The sequence below is a fragment of the Lepidochelys kempii genome, chromosome 1 (assembly GCF_965140285.1).
Source record: "Lepidochelys kempii isolate rLepKem1 chromosome 1, rLepKem1.hap1, whole genome shotgun sequence".
NCBI classification, from domain to species: domain Eukaryota; kingdom Metazoa; phylum Chordata; order Testudines; family Cheloniidae; genus Lepidochelys; species Lepidochelys kempii.
In genome coordinates this window covers 198,354,850-198,371,831 of record NC_136380.1, presented here as the reverse complement: position 1 = coordinate 198,371,831, position 16,982 = coordinate 198,354,850, and the positions used below count along the sequence as shown (strand labels likewise).

Sequence of the window (16,982 nt, the reverse complement as noted above, 5' to 3'; positions counted from 1 at the left end):
GAACAGCTAGAATATCTGCAATGGATTAATTCCAGATTTAGAGTAGTGCAACAAAGGTTTTAGGCCATTATGTCTTGTATAACTTCCACTTAGCAGGTAAGTAATTTTCCACCAAAACATGCTAATGATGGTGCAATTCCTGGCTTTGGCAGCTGGTGGTGCAAGTTTAGTGATGTGGAATTCCTTTTCTTTGTGTGGCAGGACTCAATGTGCACAGACTTTGACATACAGTACTACCTAAAGTGGCTTTTTTCTAATGGTTAATTATGGCTCCTGCTATTTTGAACTGAATAATTTGCAAGCAGAAGAGGTGGTTAGAAAGGTACCTTCTGCTGAGGAGCTTTTGGAAACAGGCCTATTGCTGGAATTTGATTTCTAAAGCAGAAAAAACAATTACTATTCTCCAGCAACATGTGCCTATGCCAGAGAGACACTGAGCAACTGAAAACAACTGAACAGGTGTTTGCTGTACTAGCCAGCTGGGAAGAGATGCGGCCTGTCAGCTGCAGAGGATCCTTCATTTCTTCACTGTTCCTCTCACTGAAATGAGTGACAAATTTCAGTAACATGCTTCATCATGACAAACTGGCAGTTTAAGGAGCTAAAATACCTTTGCAACAAAACAATGTCTTTTGTGCTACCAACTCTGAGCGTAAGAGACATTATTTGCCAATTTCCAGGGTTTACAGTAGCCACTCTCTCGCTCTCTCAAACAAAGCACCATAACAGTGGCTGCACGTCACAAGGCCTTTCTAATAGCAATGACAGCAGCTTGCTTCTCAAATACAAAAATAGTTTCAGCACCTTGTTTTCATTAAGTATACACACTACATAAGAATTCCCCAAAACAGACTCTAAGATGAAATGAAGATTTATTAGTTGAAAAATATAAGATTTAGCAAACAATGTACCATTTTGAGTCTAGTTTAATATACATTTCTGCAAGGAGCGACGCCCTGAGCTTTTCCTGTCTTAGAGTGCTGTCTGCCACCCTCAGCATGATGATAACCCAGGTCAGCATATAGGACTTATAAACACACCAGCTATTTGTTTCATTTTTAAACTACAGTGTCTGACAGTAAGAAGGATAAGGTTTTGGGGGTTTTTTTTGCTTCCCATGCAGCAGAATGTAAACTCAAGTTTGTTTTTCACCTTTAGAGGATTAAAAGAAGCAGGATTCTACATCGCCTAATTCTTAGTTTTGCAAATGTAAAGTGCAATCTACATCTGGTGGTAGGATAAAGAGAAAATTCACAGAGAGGCAGGGACAATTTTCCTAGAGAGCCAAACTGGAATAACAGTTCTCAGTTTGATAGAGGTCACAAAATGATCATAGCTGAGGCTCAAATATAGCAGTTTTGAGCAGGTGGCAACCTTCTTCCAGCCACTTCAAAAGGATATCAGTGTGATGGGGGGGGGGTTGGATATTTCTGGTTTTTCACACAAAAAAAAAAAAAGCCTTCCCATACCAGTCTTATGTTATTTAAGAGTTAAAGCAGTCACTAATACTTTCTGTGCTGATGAAAGACATACTTTATTAAGGCGCTGTATTATATACATATGCATCAGAATTCTATAAATATAGAAAACCACCAGCACTGCACCAGGATCAGCATATTCCCCCAAGTTCAGCTGCCAGGGAAAAAGTAGTTTTAGGAATGACAAAAAACAGGGCAATATCTTGCATTTAGACAGAAGGCAGGAAAGCTGGTATGAGCACTGTTGGGAGGTCTGGGCAGAGCTATCCCTAGCAATTCAGCTGCTCTCACGCACCAGTCCAATAGAATATGTAGGCCAGTTGTTGAATAGTAACAATTTAGTTTTGGAAGCCTGCCTTAGTTCTTCACCTTTGAAACCTGGGTTCAAATCCTGCTCATTTAAGTCACAAATGAAGCATGATCTCTTGCTAACCTCCATTTATGCACCTTGTGAACTATTTATTTGGCATGCTTCTCTAAGACTCTTTGCACAAGAACTAGAATAGCAGGGATTTTACAAGATCAGGATTAAGCTACATGGCAGAAACATGTGGGGAAGCTGCTTCTCACAGTACCAGGTGCACCAAGCCTCCATTAAGGTCTGCAGTATCTGTGGCTCACTTTCCCTAATTATGTATTTAAATCAACTATGGAAAACATAGGAATTTTTAAAAGCTGGTTTACATTCCTGGCTTTAAGGCAATCGGTCACCCCTACAGCATGCTATTACTGGGATTTTGAGCAGAAACTGCAGACTGGGGGGTGTGACTGTAAGTGGAACGCAGACTGCTCAATTTCCTCACTAGCAATTGGATGGCCTTTCCTCATGTTAAGTTCTTAACCTTGTGCCCAAGGATGTCACAGGTTGTGTTGTTTATTCATCCCACTCGTTTTTGGAGGAGAAATGGGGAGAAGACAAAAGGAAGTTTTGAATATTCATTAGTTAGAATCCGTTCCTCCTAGATTCACAGAAACGTTGTTTACACAAAACAAGCTTCCCGATTGGTATATCTTCCACTTAGCAGGTAAGTAATTTTCCACCAAAACCTGGCCTTATTATGTGAGAGAGAGAGAGATCTGAATGTAATATTTATTTGGTGACTTTACAGGTGATAAGTCATTTACAAAAACAAATTACAGACAAATGCAGCTTTCAGTGCAGCTTCAGCTACCTGAAGAACAGGCAACAGTCCGTGAGGTGGAATGCTGGTAATAGGCACCACATGCTTTTTTCTCTTTAATCTTTTGGAGGAAGAGGAGGAGAAGGAGGAGGAATACCTGGCTCTAGTAGATAAGGCCATGCAAATAGAAACCCTGCTGGAGAACAGGATACAGTCAACCTCAGGAGTCGTTTCTGAGAATTGGGCAGGTTTTTGTTTTCAATTAACAGAAACCCGGATTGAAAGTTTCATAAGCAGCCCAGTGCTCTTCTTTAATGCAGCGTCCTTTGAGACTGCTTGCGTCTTCAACCACCTTTCATTCCATACCAGTACCACTGGTTCAGGAGCAAATGACTTCCTGAATCATGTGTAAATGGGAGGATTAAGCCACTATGTCTCCAGGCCCTCCTCTGTCCCATCATTCAGAGCAATTGCTGGGAGAGAAGAGGAAAGACAGGGAGGCTGAGGTAAAAAAATACAGCTTGCCCATTAGATGCCAGAGCTAGCGGTTAGTGCCTGATAGTTTTGCACTTGGTTAGCTCATTCCTTTAAATGACATAACAGATTAGAAAGTCAGCACAGATTTGCATATATTTTGGGGGTGGAAATAAGACCCAAAATTAAGGGTATGAAATTTGATGAGATGCAAGATATTAAGAGTGCCCTACATCCCATGAAGGTAGTGGGAGGCAATCATGGACTGACTTTGGTTCCAAAGAGTAATGAACAGCATCTACAGTCCCCTTTACAATTCCTAACCAGAGGAAGACTTCGTTTATACTAGTGTTCTAAGAAAAAGTCAATCAGAATGAACGTGCTGTTCACTGAACAATGGTGTTATTTGTATAGAATATTTGTAGTTTTAGCAAATATGGTTTTCTAAGTAACAAAAAAAATTAAATCCAAATCCATTATTGGGCAGTTCAGACTAAGCTTTGTTCATTTACAAACACTTGGCGAGAACAAGGATGTATGCATTTCTTGAGTTGAAATTTAAACAGCATCTTATCTGTAACATCTAGGCCAAAAGTCTGAACAGGCCCAAGTTTGAACTCAGACACGACTGTACCTTGGCAGTTCCAGTCTCAGCAGTACGTTCAGTTTCTTGAAAAATTCGCAGCAGCACTGGGAAACTTTTTAACAATTTCCACTGGCATTAGAGTGAGGACAACTGTAGAAGGAAAGGGCGTTTTCCTTTTCAGCATAATCTATGCTTTACGTGGAAAGCTTTTTTAAATAGCTCTCAAATATAGTACACAAGTGCTTTTTGGGGAGAAGGAAAGGACTACCAAAGTAACCTCTTAATAGCTGCCACAGGACCCTTTCTAAGTAGTTATGCAGAGGGTGGAAGAGGTTGTAAGGGAAGATTGTGCATGCTTGGATGTATTTACAGGGTTTGTCTTCACATCTATTGGCTTTTTAAAAATCCCTACAATTAAATAGTTTTGTAAATTAAGTTTTGTTTTTGCAAAACTAAAGTCAAGCCATAGAAATTAATTGCATATAAAAGAAACCTATTTTACAGCACTATTATTAACTATAAAATCAACAGGAAAACATGCTGTAAAATTCTATTTTGATAAAACAAAAATCGCCCACAACATCACCACCCAAAAATTAAAGTCTTTATTTGCATGGCCAAAATATCCTTTATTCCCTTGCAACTTTGTTTTATTTCCCTTAACAGCTGGTAAGGTTTCCACTGCATAGGGAACAAGTCGCAGCACAGCATACTTCCTTGAACAGCCACTCCCACAACACCTAAACATTTAACAGATGTAACAAATGACAACACCACGAACGGGAAAAAACTAAGTTCCACCATTCAACATCGTTTGCAACAGTGTCTTCAAGGCTAGGTTGAAGTGGGCAACTTTACGTTTAAAAGGTCATTCTCTCCCTTCCCCCCCATTGTTTCTTTACAATGTTGGCGGTTTCAGTCCATACTTCTTTGCAACTTCTGTCTGGGCATAGGCAGCATCACAGAGTGAGTAGAGGTGGGCCATCTCCATTTCAGATTTGGCCAGGTTAATAGCTTTGTTGAACATTTCAATGGCTTTATCCAGATTGCCTCTGAAATAAACCAGATCATCATCAAATTAAGACACTAAATAACATCTTACATTTCTATAGAACCTTTATTTCCAGAGAGTTTACCAATCCACAGGTATTGCACGAGTGAAACGCAGCAGCAAGTTTGGTAACCAAAGACAACACAGGGGAGGGAAACACTTGTCTTACGGGTCATGTTTTGAAGTTTTCAGACTAGAACTTTCCATGATTGATGCAGGACAGCACAGATTTAACTAGCTTTGTTATTACTCAGCTACATCATCTAGAGGGACATCTTTCAGTGGACTCTCTGACATGCCAAAAAGGGGGAAGTTTAGGGGGATGCCACGGAGAAGTTTTCAATCCATGTTCTTGAGGAAATGGGCTCTGTCGCCCCATAAAAGCAAATGTATTGATCTTGTACTGAAGTAGCTTAGTAGTGGCCTTCTAATCAAGATGGTGGCTCAAGTAACGCAGATTAATTATTCTAAACAAAACTGCTTGCAAATTATTCCCGGCAAAAAATACAACTGTCTGCTTTTCTGATGCCCATGTATCTCATGGACTTTGTCAGAATCTACACTGCCCAAAACACTTACTCCAACATGCTATTCTTTTGTCTTTACCAAGTCAGTTTGTATCCCCTTTGCAATTCTTCCAAGTTCAAAAACTCAAATAACTGGAGGAAGGGGTAACAGGTAAAATACTGTAAGAGGTCCTAGCCAGTTGCCAGCTAACTGTCCTTGTCCATACTAAGAGCAAAATTGTTTCACATTTTCCCAGCATAATGAATTTTCACAGTTGTAATACTAGTTGTTATGTAGCACTTTCTATCAGTAGATCTCAAAGTACTACAAAGGAGGTCAGTATCATTATCCCCCTTTACAGATGGGGAAACTGAGGCACAGCCAGCCAGTGTGACTTGCCATGGTCACCCAGCAGGCCAATAGATCAGCTGGGACTAGAACACAGATCTCCTGACTCTCAATACAGTGCCCTTACCATTAAGACACACTGATTCTTAGACACGGCTTAGAAGGGAAGACAGAAAGAAAGAGGGCAGAGGATGAGACTGATAGGCTTGGTCAGAGGGGAGACAAGAACTCTTTACTGAAACTCAACCAAAGGGGTCCCATGAGTATCTGGCTTAGCTGCCAAGTTTATGACTAGATATTCTGCAAGTAGTTTCAATTTGATTCCTCAGTTTTTAGTTAGACTATTTTGGAATTTCAGGCAAATAGTCCCAGAGAGGTGAAACAACCCTCAACCTCTAAGAAGAGTTAGTCAGGGCCAGGGAGCCTAGTCTGCTCGAGCTTCTTGGGGAAAAGGGCATGGATTAAGGAGTCCTCTCCCATCAAGAGATATTACTTGCAGAACTGTGGTTTAACAGAAACACAGAGAATGCCCATTAGTCTTGGATGTGAAATGAGTTTGAAGAGCAAGAAGGGACATGTAGATGGGAATTTAAGTTCACTAATCAGAGCAGTCTTTTTTGCTTTTCATAGGCGTAGGTATGGATATTTTGAAGGTCATGCCAAGGGATGTGGAGAGGTTATTTTTAAGAAACAACTTTCATCACCCCATTACTACACCCTAATTGACAAAATCCTATCACCTGAACCTTAGCTGATCTATCTGCCCACCAAAAACTGTATAAAAGATGGCCCTTGTATTTAACTTGCTCCTCCCACACTCGGCATGTAAATGTTAAAGGCTGAATCATGACTGGAAAGCAATTCCTTGAATGCAGTGTGTGAAACCTGCACTATATCAATTACAGAAAAAGGGTTACTCCAGACACCATTCTTATCTCAATAGCACAAACTTCTGGGGGAGTTTATGGGGTCACTAGATGGTGAAATGCCAGGGAGAGGGAGGATTTTTCCCAAACTTTACACCAGGTAACTCTTGGGTCCTGCCCCACAGCTTCCTATTGTTCAGAGCTCCTCTCCAATACAAAGAGGTTTTCAAGAGTGATGGAGAAACCTACTGGATTACTATAATTCCAAAGGTAACTTGACAGCTTTAGTCTCTGCAAATGAAAGTGTTATATTTTAAAAAGTTACCTTTGCACTTCAATCGTTCCCATAGTTTCATATGCAAAATCACATTTGTTATCAATTTCGATGGCCTTGCTTATGAGCTCCAAGCCTTTGTCTAGATCCTGCTTCCATTGAAGTTGAAGTAAACTGCAAAAAGACATACCAATTACAGACCAGACTTATTTCTATATATCCCATACATAGTCCTGTCTATCTTAGGGGAAGTGAATATCCCATATAAAAAAAAACATAGTTGAGTTCCTTATGTAGGGTGGACAATAATTTTCACTTCATATATGAAATGACACTTTCAAAAGTCATTTAAATAACAGACTGTCAGAAGTTTAAGGACAACAAAGAGAAATTATCTCCTCTTCATGTGTATAGAACTCTTTCCATTAGGAGGATCAACCACAAATTGTTTTTGTCAACATGAATATCTGGAGTATTAAGCTCCAATTTAGAATGATTATCTACTGCATAAAGAAGTTTTAGGATTTGTAAACTAACATTCTTACATTGATATCAAGTGGATATGCCTTTTGGAATTCATGCTAATGAAAACACTGACATTTCAGTTCGATTTACATTTTAGTTGGGAAAAAAAAGTCAATTATAATACTTTTTTTCTAACTTTGAAATTACTCAAGTACTTTCAGGGGAGGAGCTAGCTAAAAATGCAGACAGTCCCTTAATTGTAACGGACTCAATAATACATACCCTTTATGAACATACGTAGTAGCATTGTCTGGCTCCAGGTCAATACATTTATCATACATTTCATCAGCCTTACCAAATTGCTGCTGATCTGTTAATGCCTGCACGAGAAGAGAGACTTTTAAAAAAATGAATAAACCAACACACTGAGCAAATCTAGAACTATTTAAAACTGTGTGGGTGCCATTCCCTCCCCACTTGGATGTCTCATGACAGGTATGGGCAGGTGCACACACAAGTTAATCACCATTCTTAATTTCCAGACATCACTATTTTTTGGCCTTTTGGTTCATCAGCCCTTTCAGAAACAAGCTGTAGAGCTCTAACTACACAGATTAGTGATCACAATGTGCCTAACTGCAGGTCCACAGTGACCTGTTCTAATTATACTGCATGTGAGGAACAATAAACCAGTGAGCACAAGTCTCAGGTTGTGAGCTATACCCCAGCCTTAAGAATTCTTGTCTTCAGTAACTTCTGCTGCTGAAAACACACAAACGTCATAGGAACTCTATACGCCTCCCCACCTGCATTACCTATCTGAAGTCAGAGTACCAGTGAATGCATTCAGATAACTTAAAGCCAGCTGACTATTCATTCCAGTCATACTTTCTTACAATGCAAACCACATAAACAAGTGTACTTAATACAGCGATGCCAAATTCTAGTTGCTTAGGGTACTTTTTATCATCTGAGTAAAACAGAATTAGTTTATAACAGAGATAAGATCAAACATACCTGAGCATAGAGCGCATAACCCTCAGCACACCTTGGAAATATTTTAATGACATCCTCAAAGCCTTTCATGGCTGCCTGAACTTGTAAAGGATTATTTCCAGTATATGCTTGGCGATACTATTAAAGAACAGAGTAAAAACATAAGAAAACAAAATAAGTAGCCAGGACAGGAAATCAGCCTCCTGAGAGAGTTTTAAATGAAATCTAATACCATTACAAACAAATTACACAAAGTGGTATGCGTGCCTACATTCTGCTAAGTCAGTGTCTGTAGGAGTTGGCCACACTTCCAACCATTCAGGGGCATGGACCTTGGGGAAGATGGGGAAGCCTGGGAGCCAACAGCAGCCTCCCTCCTTCCAGAAGGTTTGGATCCCTTCCTACTCCCATTATGCCAGCTCTCCCCTGCAAAGTTTCTCATATGGGTGGAGTATCCGCTTGCTTGAAATAGATACTTTCCCCTTCTAGAAGACTGTCTTGTTTTTTCCAGTTGCATTAATAAAGAACAGCTGCATCTGATGTGATTAATGAGAAAAAATTTCTATTGCTTTATTACAGGATGTTAATAAATGGCTACTTTTAAAAATATTGATATGACAAGATATGAGGTACTTGCCCAAATACAAAAAAATTGGCCAAATGAACAATACTCCCACGCTGAATAAAAAGTTTTCTGTATCACTTCTTGAATTTGATATCAAAGGATTGCAAGATGTATTGATACATGACTTTTCAATTCATTTAAAATGAAAATGGGAAACCAAATAAAAAAAAATAAACCCAGACAAGTTCAGTGAAAACAGCAAAAACACAGACACAAAAATTACAGGACAACACTTACCAATGCAAAACATTTCTGTGCTTGTGCCAAGGCAGAATCCGGCCGTAATCGAATACATTCATCAAAGTCTTCCACAGCCTCTTCAACTTGGTCAAGTAGGATTTTCAGCTAAGGAGAGAGAATAAATCCTAACTCCGCATTTAATCTGTGTTTTATATGCTTAAACAAGATTTCTATAGTTGTTCTAGTTAGCGATATGAAGAGGTTGTTTGTTCAGTCTTACAACTGTAGCTAAACCCTACATGATCTTCAGGAAAGTTCCTGGCACTGAATGTACCAAACAGCTGTCAAAGAACTGAACTTTGGCTTCATTCACAACTGTTCAAATGTAAGCATACAGCCTATAGGTCTGCACATCTTTTTTCTTATTTCTGATGTTGGTTGTCTGCATTAATCCTCTGGCACAGATTTTGTGGGTTTTCATGTTGAACATGCTCTCTGCTTGGTTTTCCAAAGCCACTTAACTTCACTTCATTTGATGCTAATGGATTATCTGGAGGTTAACAATATAATCTTAGTTCTCTAAAGATGTGTTTTAAAACACATCTTCTAACACATAATTAACCAAGTTCAAATTCTTCCTTTTCATTCGCCAGGCATTTATTTTGTTTCCGAAGTCAAGTTGCACAGAAATTTCATTCCTCTCATAAGTAATAAAAGAACTGGGTTTCTTGTTTAGCATGATCAAGGTAGGCAATGCTAAATTATTTCAACAGTTCAGATCCACATTCTGTATTAAACAAACAAAATGTGATCTAACTTGTGAACAGAACCATTTAGTCTTAGTGAGTTCTACCTATGTATTCAACTATTACCATATGCATATTCACTTACTCCCTTTTATTTCTAGTGGATTTAATGTTATGGTTGCAAGCTTATTATTGTTAGAATTCAGTTTTTGCCATGCACTATATCAAGTGTGTATAACAATGTATTAATTTTTGTTCTGTATTTTTCCTTTAGTTCAAGCTAATCAAATATCTAAACTCAAAGAATTAGGTAGAACTCTGTGCAGTACAGCTCTTACCTGTCCTCTGTGGTGGTAAACATCTGCATTCTGAGGATCAATATCAGCAGCCATGTTGAAATCTTGAGTGGACAGCATAGGCTGTTGCTGCTGCATATACATGCTACCTCGTTTGATCAGGGCATTAGCACGGAGCTATAAAAAAGTTCAAACATTTTTATTTTTAATTATTAGATGTTGCTACTTTTCTTGTTGGTCTGAAGATTTTTAGTTGCAATAATGTTAACAACTTTTCATTTTGTTGGTTCCTTCCATGACAAAACAGAAATGTGTTTTTCATTCATTCTAAGCAGTAGTAAATTGTGCTACATAAAGTTTAAAAAAGCATTAATACAATTACATGCAAGGGTCATTTCATACCAGCACAAATGGAAATGGCCCAACTTGATGATCACTTTAGATAAGCTATTACCAGCAGGACAGTGGGGTGGGAGGAGGTATTGTTTCATGGTCTCTGTGTATATAATGTCTTCTGCAGTTTCCACAGTCTGCATCCTATGAAGTGAGCTGTAGCTCACGAAAGCTCATGCTCAAATAAACTGGTTAGTCTCTAAGGTGCCACAAGTACTCCTTTTCTTTTTCCAAACTACTGTAAAGCTAATTGATACTTAACTTTCTTGGGTAACGTCTACACTCCACATCACTGGCAGTGACAAGTAGCGTACCGGGAGCTACACGCTGCATCCACACGGCGGTGTGTAACTACACGTCAGTGAAAGTTCTGGCAGACGGGAGGCAATGGGGAAAGGGTTCAGCAGCTTTCCACTCCCAGAGCCTTTCACTGCGGTAGGGAAGGGCTCCAGCAGCGGGGAGCATGCAGAGCCTTTCTCCACTGCCAGAGTCTTTACCTGCACTGGGGAAGGGATTAAGCAGCAGGACAATACACTGCTAAAAATAGCAATGTAGATGGGGAGGCCTGGCTTGAGCGAGTAGAGAGCTGTGTAAGAGCATGTACTCTGGTATATCCCCGCACCCTTCAGCCGGGTCTTTACTCTACTTGCCTAAGCCAGGCGCCACCTTGAACGCTGCTGTTTATACCTGTGCTTGGAAGGCTACTTGAATATGTACTCTATAAACTGCCGAAAAAAGCACGCAGTGTAGACATACGCTTAAGCATGCCAATCACATTGTAATGAAAATATCCACCCACTGATAATAAACACACTATGAATAATTAGGCAAAGTGAAAAAAGTAGGGCTGTCAAGCAAATAAAAAAATTAATCGTGATTAATCGTACTGTTAAACAATAATAAAGCACCTTTTATTTAAATATTTTTGGATGTTTTCCACATTTTAAAATGTATTGATTTTTATTTCAACACATAATACGAAGTGCACAGTGCTCACTTTATATTTATTTTTTATTATAAATATTTGCACTGTAAAACAAATGAAATTGTATTTTTCAATTCACCTTATGCAAGTATTGTAGTGCAAACTCTATCATGAAAGTTGAACTTAACAAACATAATTATTCACAAAAAATAACTGTATTCAAAAATAAAACAACGTCAAACTTTAGAGCCTACCAGTCCATTCAGTCCTACTTCTTGTTCAGCCAATCGCTCAAACATGTTTGTTTACATTTGCAGGAGATAATGCCGCCCACTTCTTGTTTACAATGTCACCTGAAAGTGAGACTAGGCGTTCATGTGGCACTGTTGTAGCCAGCATTGCAAGATATTTACTTGCCAGATGCACTAAAGATTCATATGTCCCTTCGTGCTTCAACCACCATTCCAGAGGACATGCTTCCATGATGATGACGGGTTCTGCTCGATAACTATCCAAAGCAGTGCAGACTGACGCATGTTCATTTTCATCTTCTCAGTCAGATGCCACCAGCAGAAGGCTGATTTTCTTTTTTGGTGGTTCAGGTTCTGTAGTTTCCGCATCGGAGTGTTGTTCTTTTAAGACTTCTGGAAGCATGCTCCACATCTCGTCCCTCTCAGACTTTGGGCAGCACTTCAGATTCTTAAACCTTGGGTCGAGTGCTGTAGCTATTTTTAGAAGTCTCACATTAGTACCTTCTTTGCATTTTGTCAAATCTGCAGTGAAAGTGTTCTTAAGACGAACAACATGTGCTAGGTCATCATCTGAGATTGCTATAACATGAAATATTTGGCAGAATGCGGGTAAAACAAAGAGCAGGAGACATACAACTCTCCCCCAAGGAGTTCAGTCTCAAATTTAAATTAACACATTATTTTTTAATGAGCATCATCAGCATGGAAGCATGTCCTTTGGAATGGTGGCCGAAGTATGAAGAGGCATACGAATGTGTAGTGTATCTGGCATGCGAGTACCTTGTAATACCGGAGACAAAAGAGCCATGCGAACGCCTGTTCTCACTTTCAGGTGACACTGTAAATAAGAAGAGGGCAGCATTATATCCCGTAAATGTAAACAAACTTGTTTGTCTTAGCGATTGGCTGAACAAGAAGTAGGACTGAGTGGACTTGTAGGCTCTAAAGTTTTACATTGTTTTGTTTTTGAATGAATTATGTAACAAAAAAATCTACATTTATGAGTTGCACTTTCACAATAACGAGATTGCATTACAGTATTTCTATGAGGTGAATTGCAAAATACCATTTCTTTTGTTTATCATTTTTACAGTGCAAATATTTGTAATCAAAATAATAGAGTGAGCACTACACACTTCGTACTGTGTTGTAATTGATATCAATATATTTGAAAATGTAGAAAAACATCCAAAATATTTAATAAAGTTCAATTTATATTATATTGTTTAACAGTGTGATTAAAACTGCAATCAATCATGATTAATTTTTTTAATTGTGATTAATTTTTTGGAGTTAATCACATGAGTTAACTGCGATTAATCGACAGCCCTAGAAAAAAGCTTAACATCTTCCATTAAATATCCAGGGAATTTGAAAATACTGAACTGGTTTGCAAGCATTCACACTTTTTCAGCAGAACCCATGCAAAGTAAAATCTGTCCGTTTTAAGATTTCTTACCTTGACATTAGCATCTTCCATACTGATGACCTGATCTAGATCAGGTTTGGCAGCATTTGCATTGCCAATAAGCAGATAGAAAGTGGCTCGCAGCAGCAAAGCTTCTGCCATATATTTGCCTTGAACATCAATTTCTTTTGTGCTCTCGCTGATGATTTTATCATAGTTTTCTTCTTCCATATACTGCTTTGCCTTTAAATATCCAGAGCTGCAAATTAGGTGTAGAACAGTTAAAATACGTAAAAAAAAAATTTCAATGTGAACGTTTCACTAGGAATTCAGATTTCTTGATCACAATACATAGCAAGCTTGCTACACTATAATTTCCAACAATTAGAGATACTGGCACCATGAGTAAAGTTACAAACATGCATAAAATGTTTCCTGGATCAGGGCCATTGTAAACAAATTAGTTTGGAGGAAAATACACAAGTTACATCTGTAGGGGAAGAGAATCCACTCCAGCCCTCAAAATCCACTTCTTTAGAAATGATAAGTTTGGCAGGGGATGACCTTTGGTCAAGGAACAACTATCCTTACACTAGGACTCTGTTTGGCCCTGGTGCTATTCTGAAGTCTTCTGCTTATGTCATCAGGGCAATCATAACCTCTGCCTGAAACCTGGGAGAGTAGGCAGGGGATATAGATCAGGGAATAAAATATTAACAGTAGTGCTTTTTAACAAATAATTTTAAAACTTCAGCTAAATTAACACATCAATTTTTATATTTTGAAGAGGATTTGGTGGAAAAAAATCATACTTTAAACAGTGGTGTCTGCTCAACTGTGAGCCTTTGAATCAAAACATTTTCACAGAAGTAAAAAATCCATTAGTTTGCCCCAGCTTGCTCTAAGAAGCTCATAATGCTGCTTGCAAGTTTCCTTATTGAGGGTGAAGACATGATCCAACAATAACTCTAACGCAAAACAATAAAGTACACAAGCACCCCTCATTACATTCAATATGAAAAATATGAGTACTCAGTATTTGTTTTTCTTGGAAAACAAGCATTTCATTTAGGTACATTGTAGATATTACCATTCTGAACAATATCAGATGGTGTTTATTAACTTGTTAAAAACTATAGGTTTTTCGGCCTCCACTGTTTTAGTTCAAAGCTGCTGCTATAAAAGGTGCTAGTTTATACAGCACACACTTCCCCATCTCCTCCCTCCAGCATTATTACAGACAGCACCAAAGGAAGGAAGGGAAACACTCCTCCAATCCAGCACTGTTGCAGCTATCCACTTCCTCCCATCCACCAAACCTTACTGCAGCACTGTTGCTGTTCAGTGTCCCTTCTCACTGAGCCAGCTACCCACACCATTACTGCTGTTCTCTACAGAAATAAAATGCTAAGAGAGCTAGTATTTAGGGTGGAGTCAAAGCTAACCAAACTAATATGTCAGATCTAATTAAAATTTTATTTTTCTTTTAAAAAGTTCCTATTTTGTAGGTACATTTACTATTATAAAATTTCCTACCCTAACACTACATTATATAATATACATATAAAATAAAACAGTGCAGAGTATGAGGCTGCGACAAGTTTTACCAACAATTCACATACTCACTTTTCTTTAATGTCTGATGCCTCCCCCTCCTTGTCCTTATCTTCATCAGATTTCTCACCCTTATGCAGAGGTTGGGAGATGATGTCATCTGTGAAAGAGCTGAAGTAAGATTTGATGAACTGTGGAGAGGGCATCAAAGGTTCACGGTTCTGAAATGGGACAGAAAATGTAACATTCACGTGTTAAATACTTGAGATCAGGTGATAAATGAAGAGGTGGATGGCTTTTACTAGTGAAAAAAATCCATTCTTGACTATTCCATTCCTTTTGGATATATTTTTGCACTGACTATTTCTTGTAAGCCTGTTAATAGGCAGAAGGGTTGGGATCAGTATGCACGTACTATAACACTCTGCCTTAAAAAGGCAGATGCATTTCCCCATCAAAAGGGAAAATAAAAGCAAAGACTAAATGAAGGAAGAAACAGGATATTTTCTCATAGGGTAGGAAATGGGGAATCCCTTTAATCCTGCTTGCTCTTAACACATCTGGGTAGACATACATCTCCTCCTTGTCCCTCCCACAAGAGAAGTTTGTTGATCCCTATGATGGAGGCTCTCTCTTGCTAGGGAACATACTCACTCTGCCTAGCGCTCTGCTCAGACATAGCTCATTTCACCTTTGATCTGACAATTACCAGGGGTGAGCTCCTTTGTATGGCAATACACAATATCTTGTTCAAAGTGAGGGTAATACATAAGGGTTACAATTCACTCCTTCCTGATATAACAATTCAAATGCACTCGCCTTAATTTAACAAGTCCTAATTAACTTCCAAGAAACGTTTTGTCCATTTCAAACAGCTCTGAACGAAGACTGATAACCCTGTTCAAGATTATTCGCTTACACATTATTTATTATCTTGGCTTCCCAGTCACAGGAACTCTTGGAAAATCGGAACCTTTAACCAAAATAAATCATAGACAGGTGTCTTTCATCCAGTGTTCAACACTGAAACACACCACAAAATATGCAATCTGACTTAGATGTGCCTTCACTCCTCTACCTAGGCCCTCTACCCCATCTCTCAGACTCCCTGGCTCCAGGCCTGGTTCTACAATCACAGTTTGTATCTAAACATCTCACAACCATTACTAGAATAATGAATACGGTGATACTCACAACTCCCCTCTGAGATATTACCACCCCCAATTTACAGATGGGGAAGAGAAGCCAAGAATAAGCAACTGACCAGCCCAAGGTCATGCAGGTAATCTGTGATAGAGCTGAGAACCAATCCCAGATTTCCTGACCCAGAGTCCAGAACCTTAATAAGAAAGCCACACTTCCTACTGCATGCCTTTTCCTCATGCAACTCCTTCTCAGTTTTAAATAAGCTCTCAGTTCTTTATACTTTAAAAACAAAACATCTTCCTTGACCCATCTCTTTCTGCTTATTTTGCCCTGGCAGTAGGAAAAGATTTCAGTTTCTAACTTTCTATGTTGATTAAAAAAAAAAAAAAAAAATCAAGAACGTGTATGAAACACCTTGCCAATGCCCTTTTACATTTTAAATCCATTATTACATCGGGAACAGAACAATTGATCACAACTACTCTTCATCTTTCCAATTCCTGTTGACTGCCTTGCCTAACTTAACAAGCACCATAATTAAACTGATGGCCTGCCATCTAACGGCACATTTAGTTGATAGAACAGCAGCAGAGAAATAGCCTTTGGTGACACTTACTGACAGCCCCTAAAGTAGTTCCGGTCATACCTTAATTCTATTAAAGCCCTGATTCAGGCTACACACCAGCTTAGTAAGGAGTGTTGCCTGTGCATAATAATAAATTAGGCTGAATCGTACAGGTTACTCTCTGAGATGAAACCACCAAACTGTTTTGCTCAAATCTAGAATACATCTTTTTACACATTATGGAAGTTAAAAGGCATCCTTTCCACCTTTCTTACAGGTTGTTTTTTTGTTTTGTTTTTTAATAAAAGCCTATAACAGAGCTCAGTGGAGAACAGCAACAGTAAAACAGCAGCTCAGGATGACAGAGTGCTTATCTCAATTTTAGTATTTTAGCTGGTTAAAATAGTAGCTAATTAATAATCATTGACATAGAATCTGAGCCACCATCAGTGCTTTTGTAATCCAAGCAATGTATCAGATAGAAGCAGAATCTTTAAGTTTGTATTACAGTCATACCTTATATTTCTCTTTGGCCTTTTCTTTTCCAAGGAGTTTAAGAACTTTATCAGCTAATAACATGCTTTGCTGGTTTTGGAAACCTTCTAAAATACAGACCGCAGTGACATCTGGGAAAAATAACACAAAGACAGGATTGTTAGTAATTACCAGTGCAGTGGTCTTTAAAGTGCTACACAAACAGCTATCATAATGAGCCACTACCGAGGAA

At 38.7% G+C, this 16,982-nt stretch overlaps 1 protein-coding gene across 1 annotated transcript in view; it reads right to left on the bottom strand.

The window, feature by feature from the left end:
* Window positions 1-855: 855 nt before the first annotated feature.
* The window catches only part of TOMM70 (translocase of outer mitochondrial membrane 70), a 30,829-nt gene continuing 14,702 nt past the window's right edge, over window positions 856-16,982 (bottom strand). Inside the window, exons 4-12 of the mRNA XM_073307618.2 lie at window positions 16,772-16,881; window positions 14,617-14,765; window positions 13,042-13,249; window positions 10,056-10,190; window positions 9,029-9,136; window positions 8,188-8,304; window positions 7,453-7,550; window positions 6,757-6,879; window positions 856-4,711 (exon numbers count right to left, since the gene is read on the bottom strand). Of these exons, the coding sequence (XP_073163719.2) occupies window positions 4,558-4,711; window positions 6,757-6,879; window positions 7,453-7,550; window positions 8,188-8,304; window positions 9,029-9,136; window positions 10,056-10,190; window positions 13,042-13,249; window positions 14,617-14,765; window positions 16,772-16,881 (1,202 nt within the window). The 3' untranslated portion in view covers window positions 856-4,557. The remainder of the gene's footprint in view (window positions 4,712-6,756; window positions 6,880-7,452; window positions 7,551-8,187; window positions 8,305-9,028; window positions 9,137-10,055; window positions 10,191-13,041; window positions 13,250-14,616; window positions 14,766-16,771; window positions 16,882-16,982) is intronic.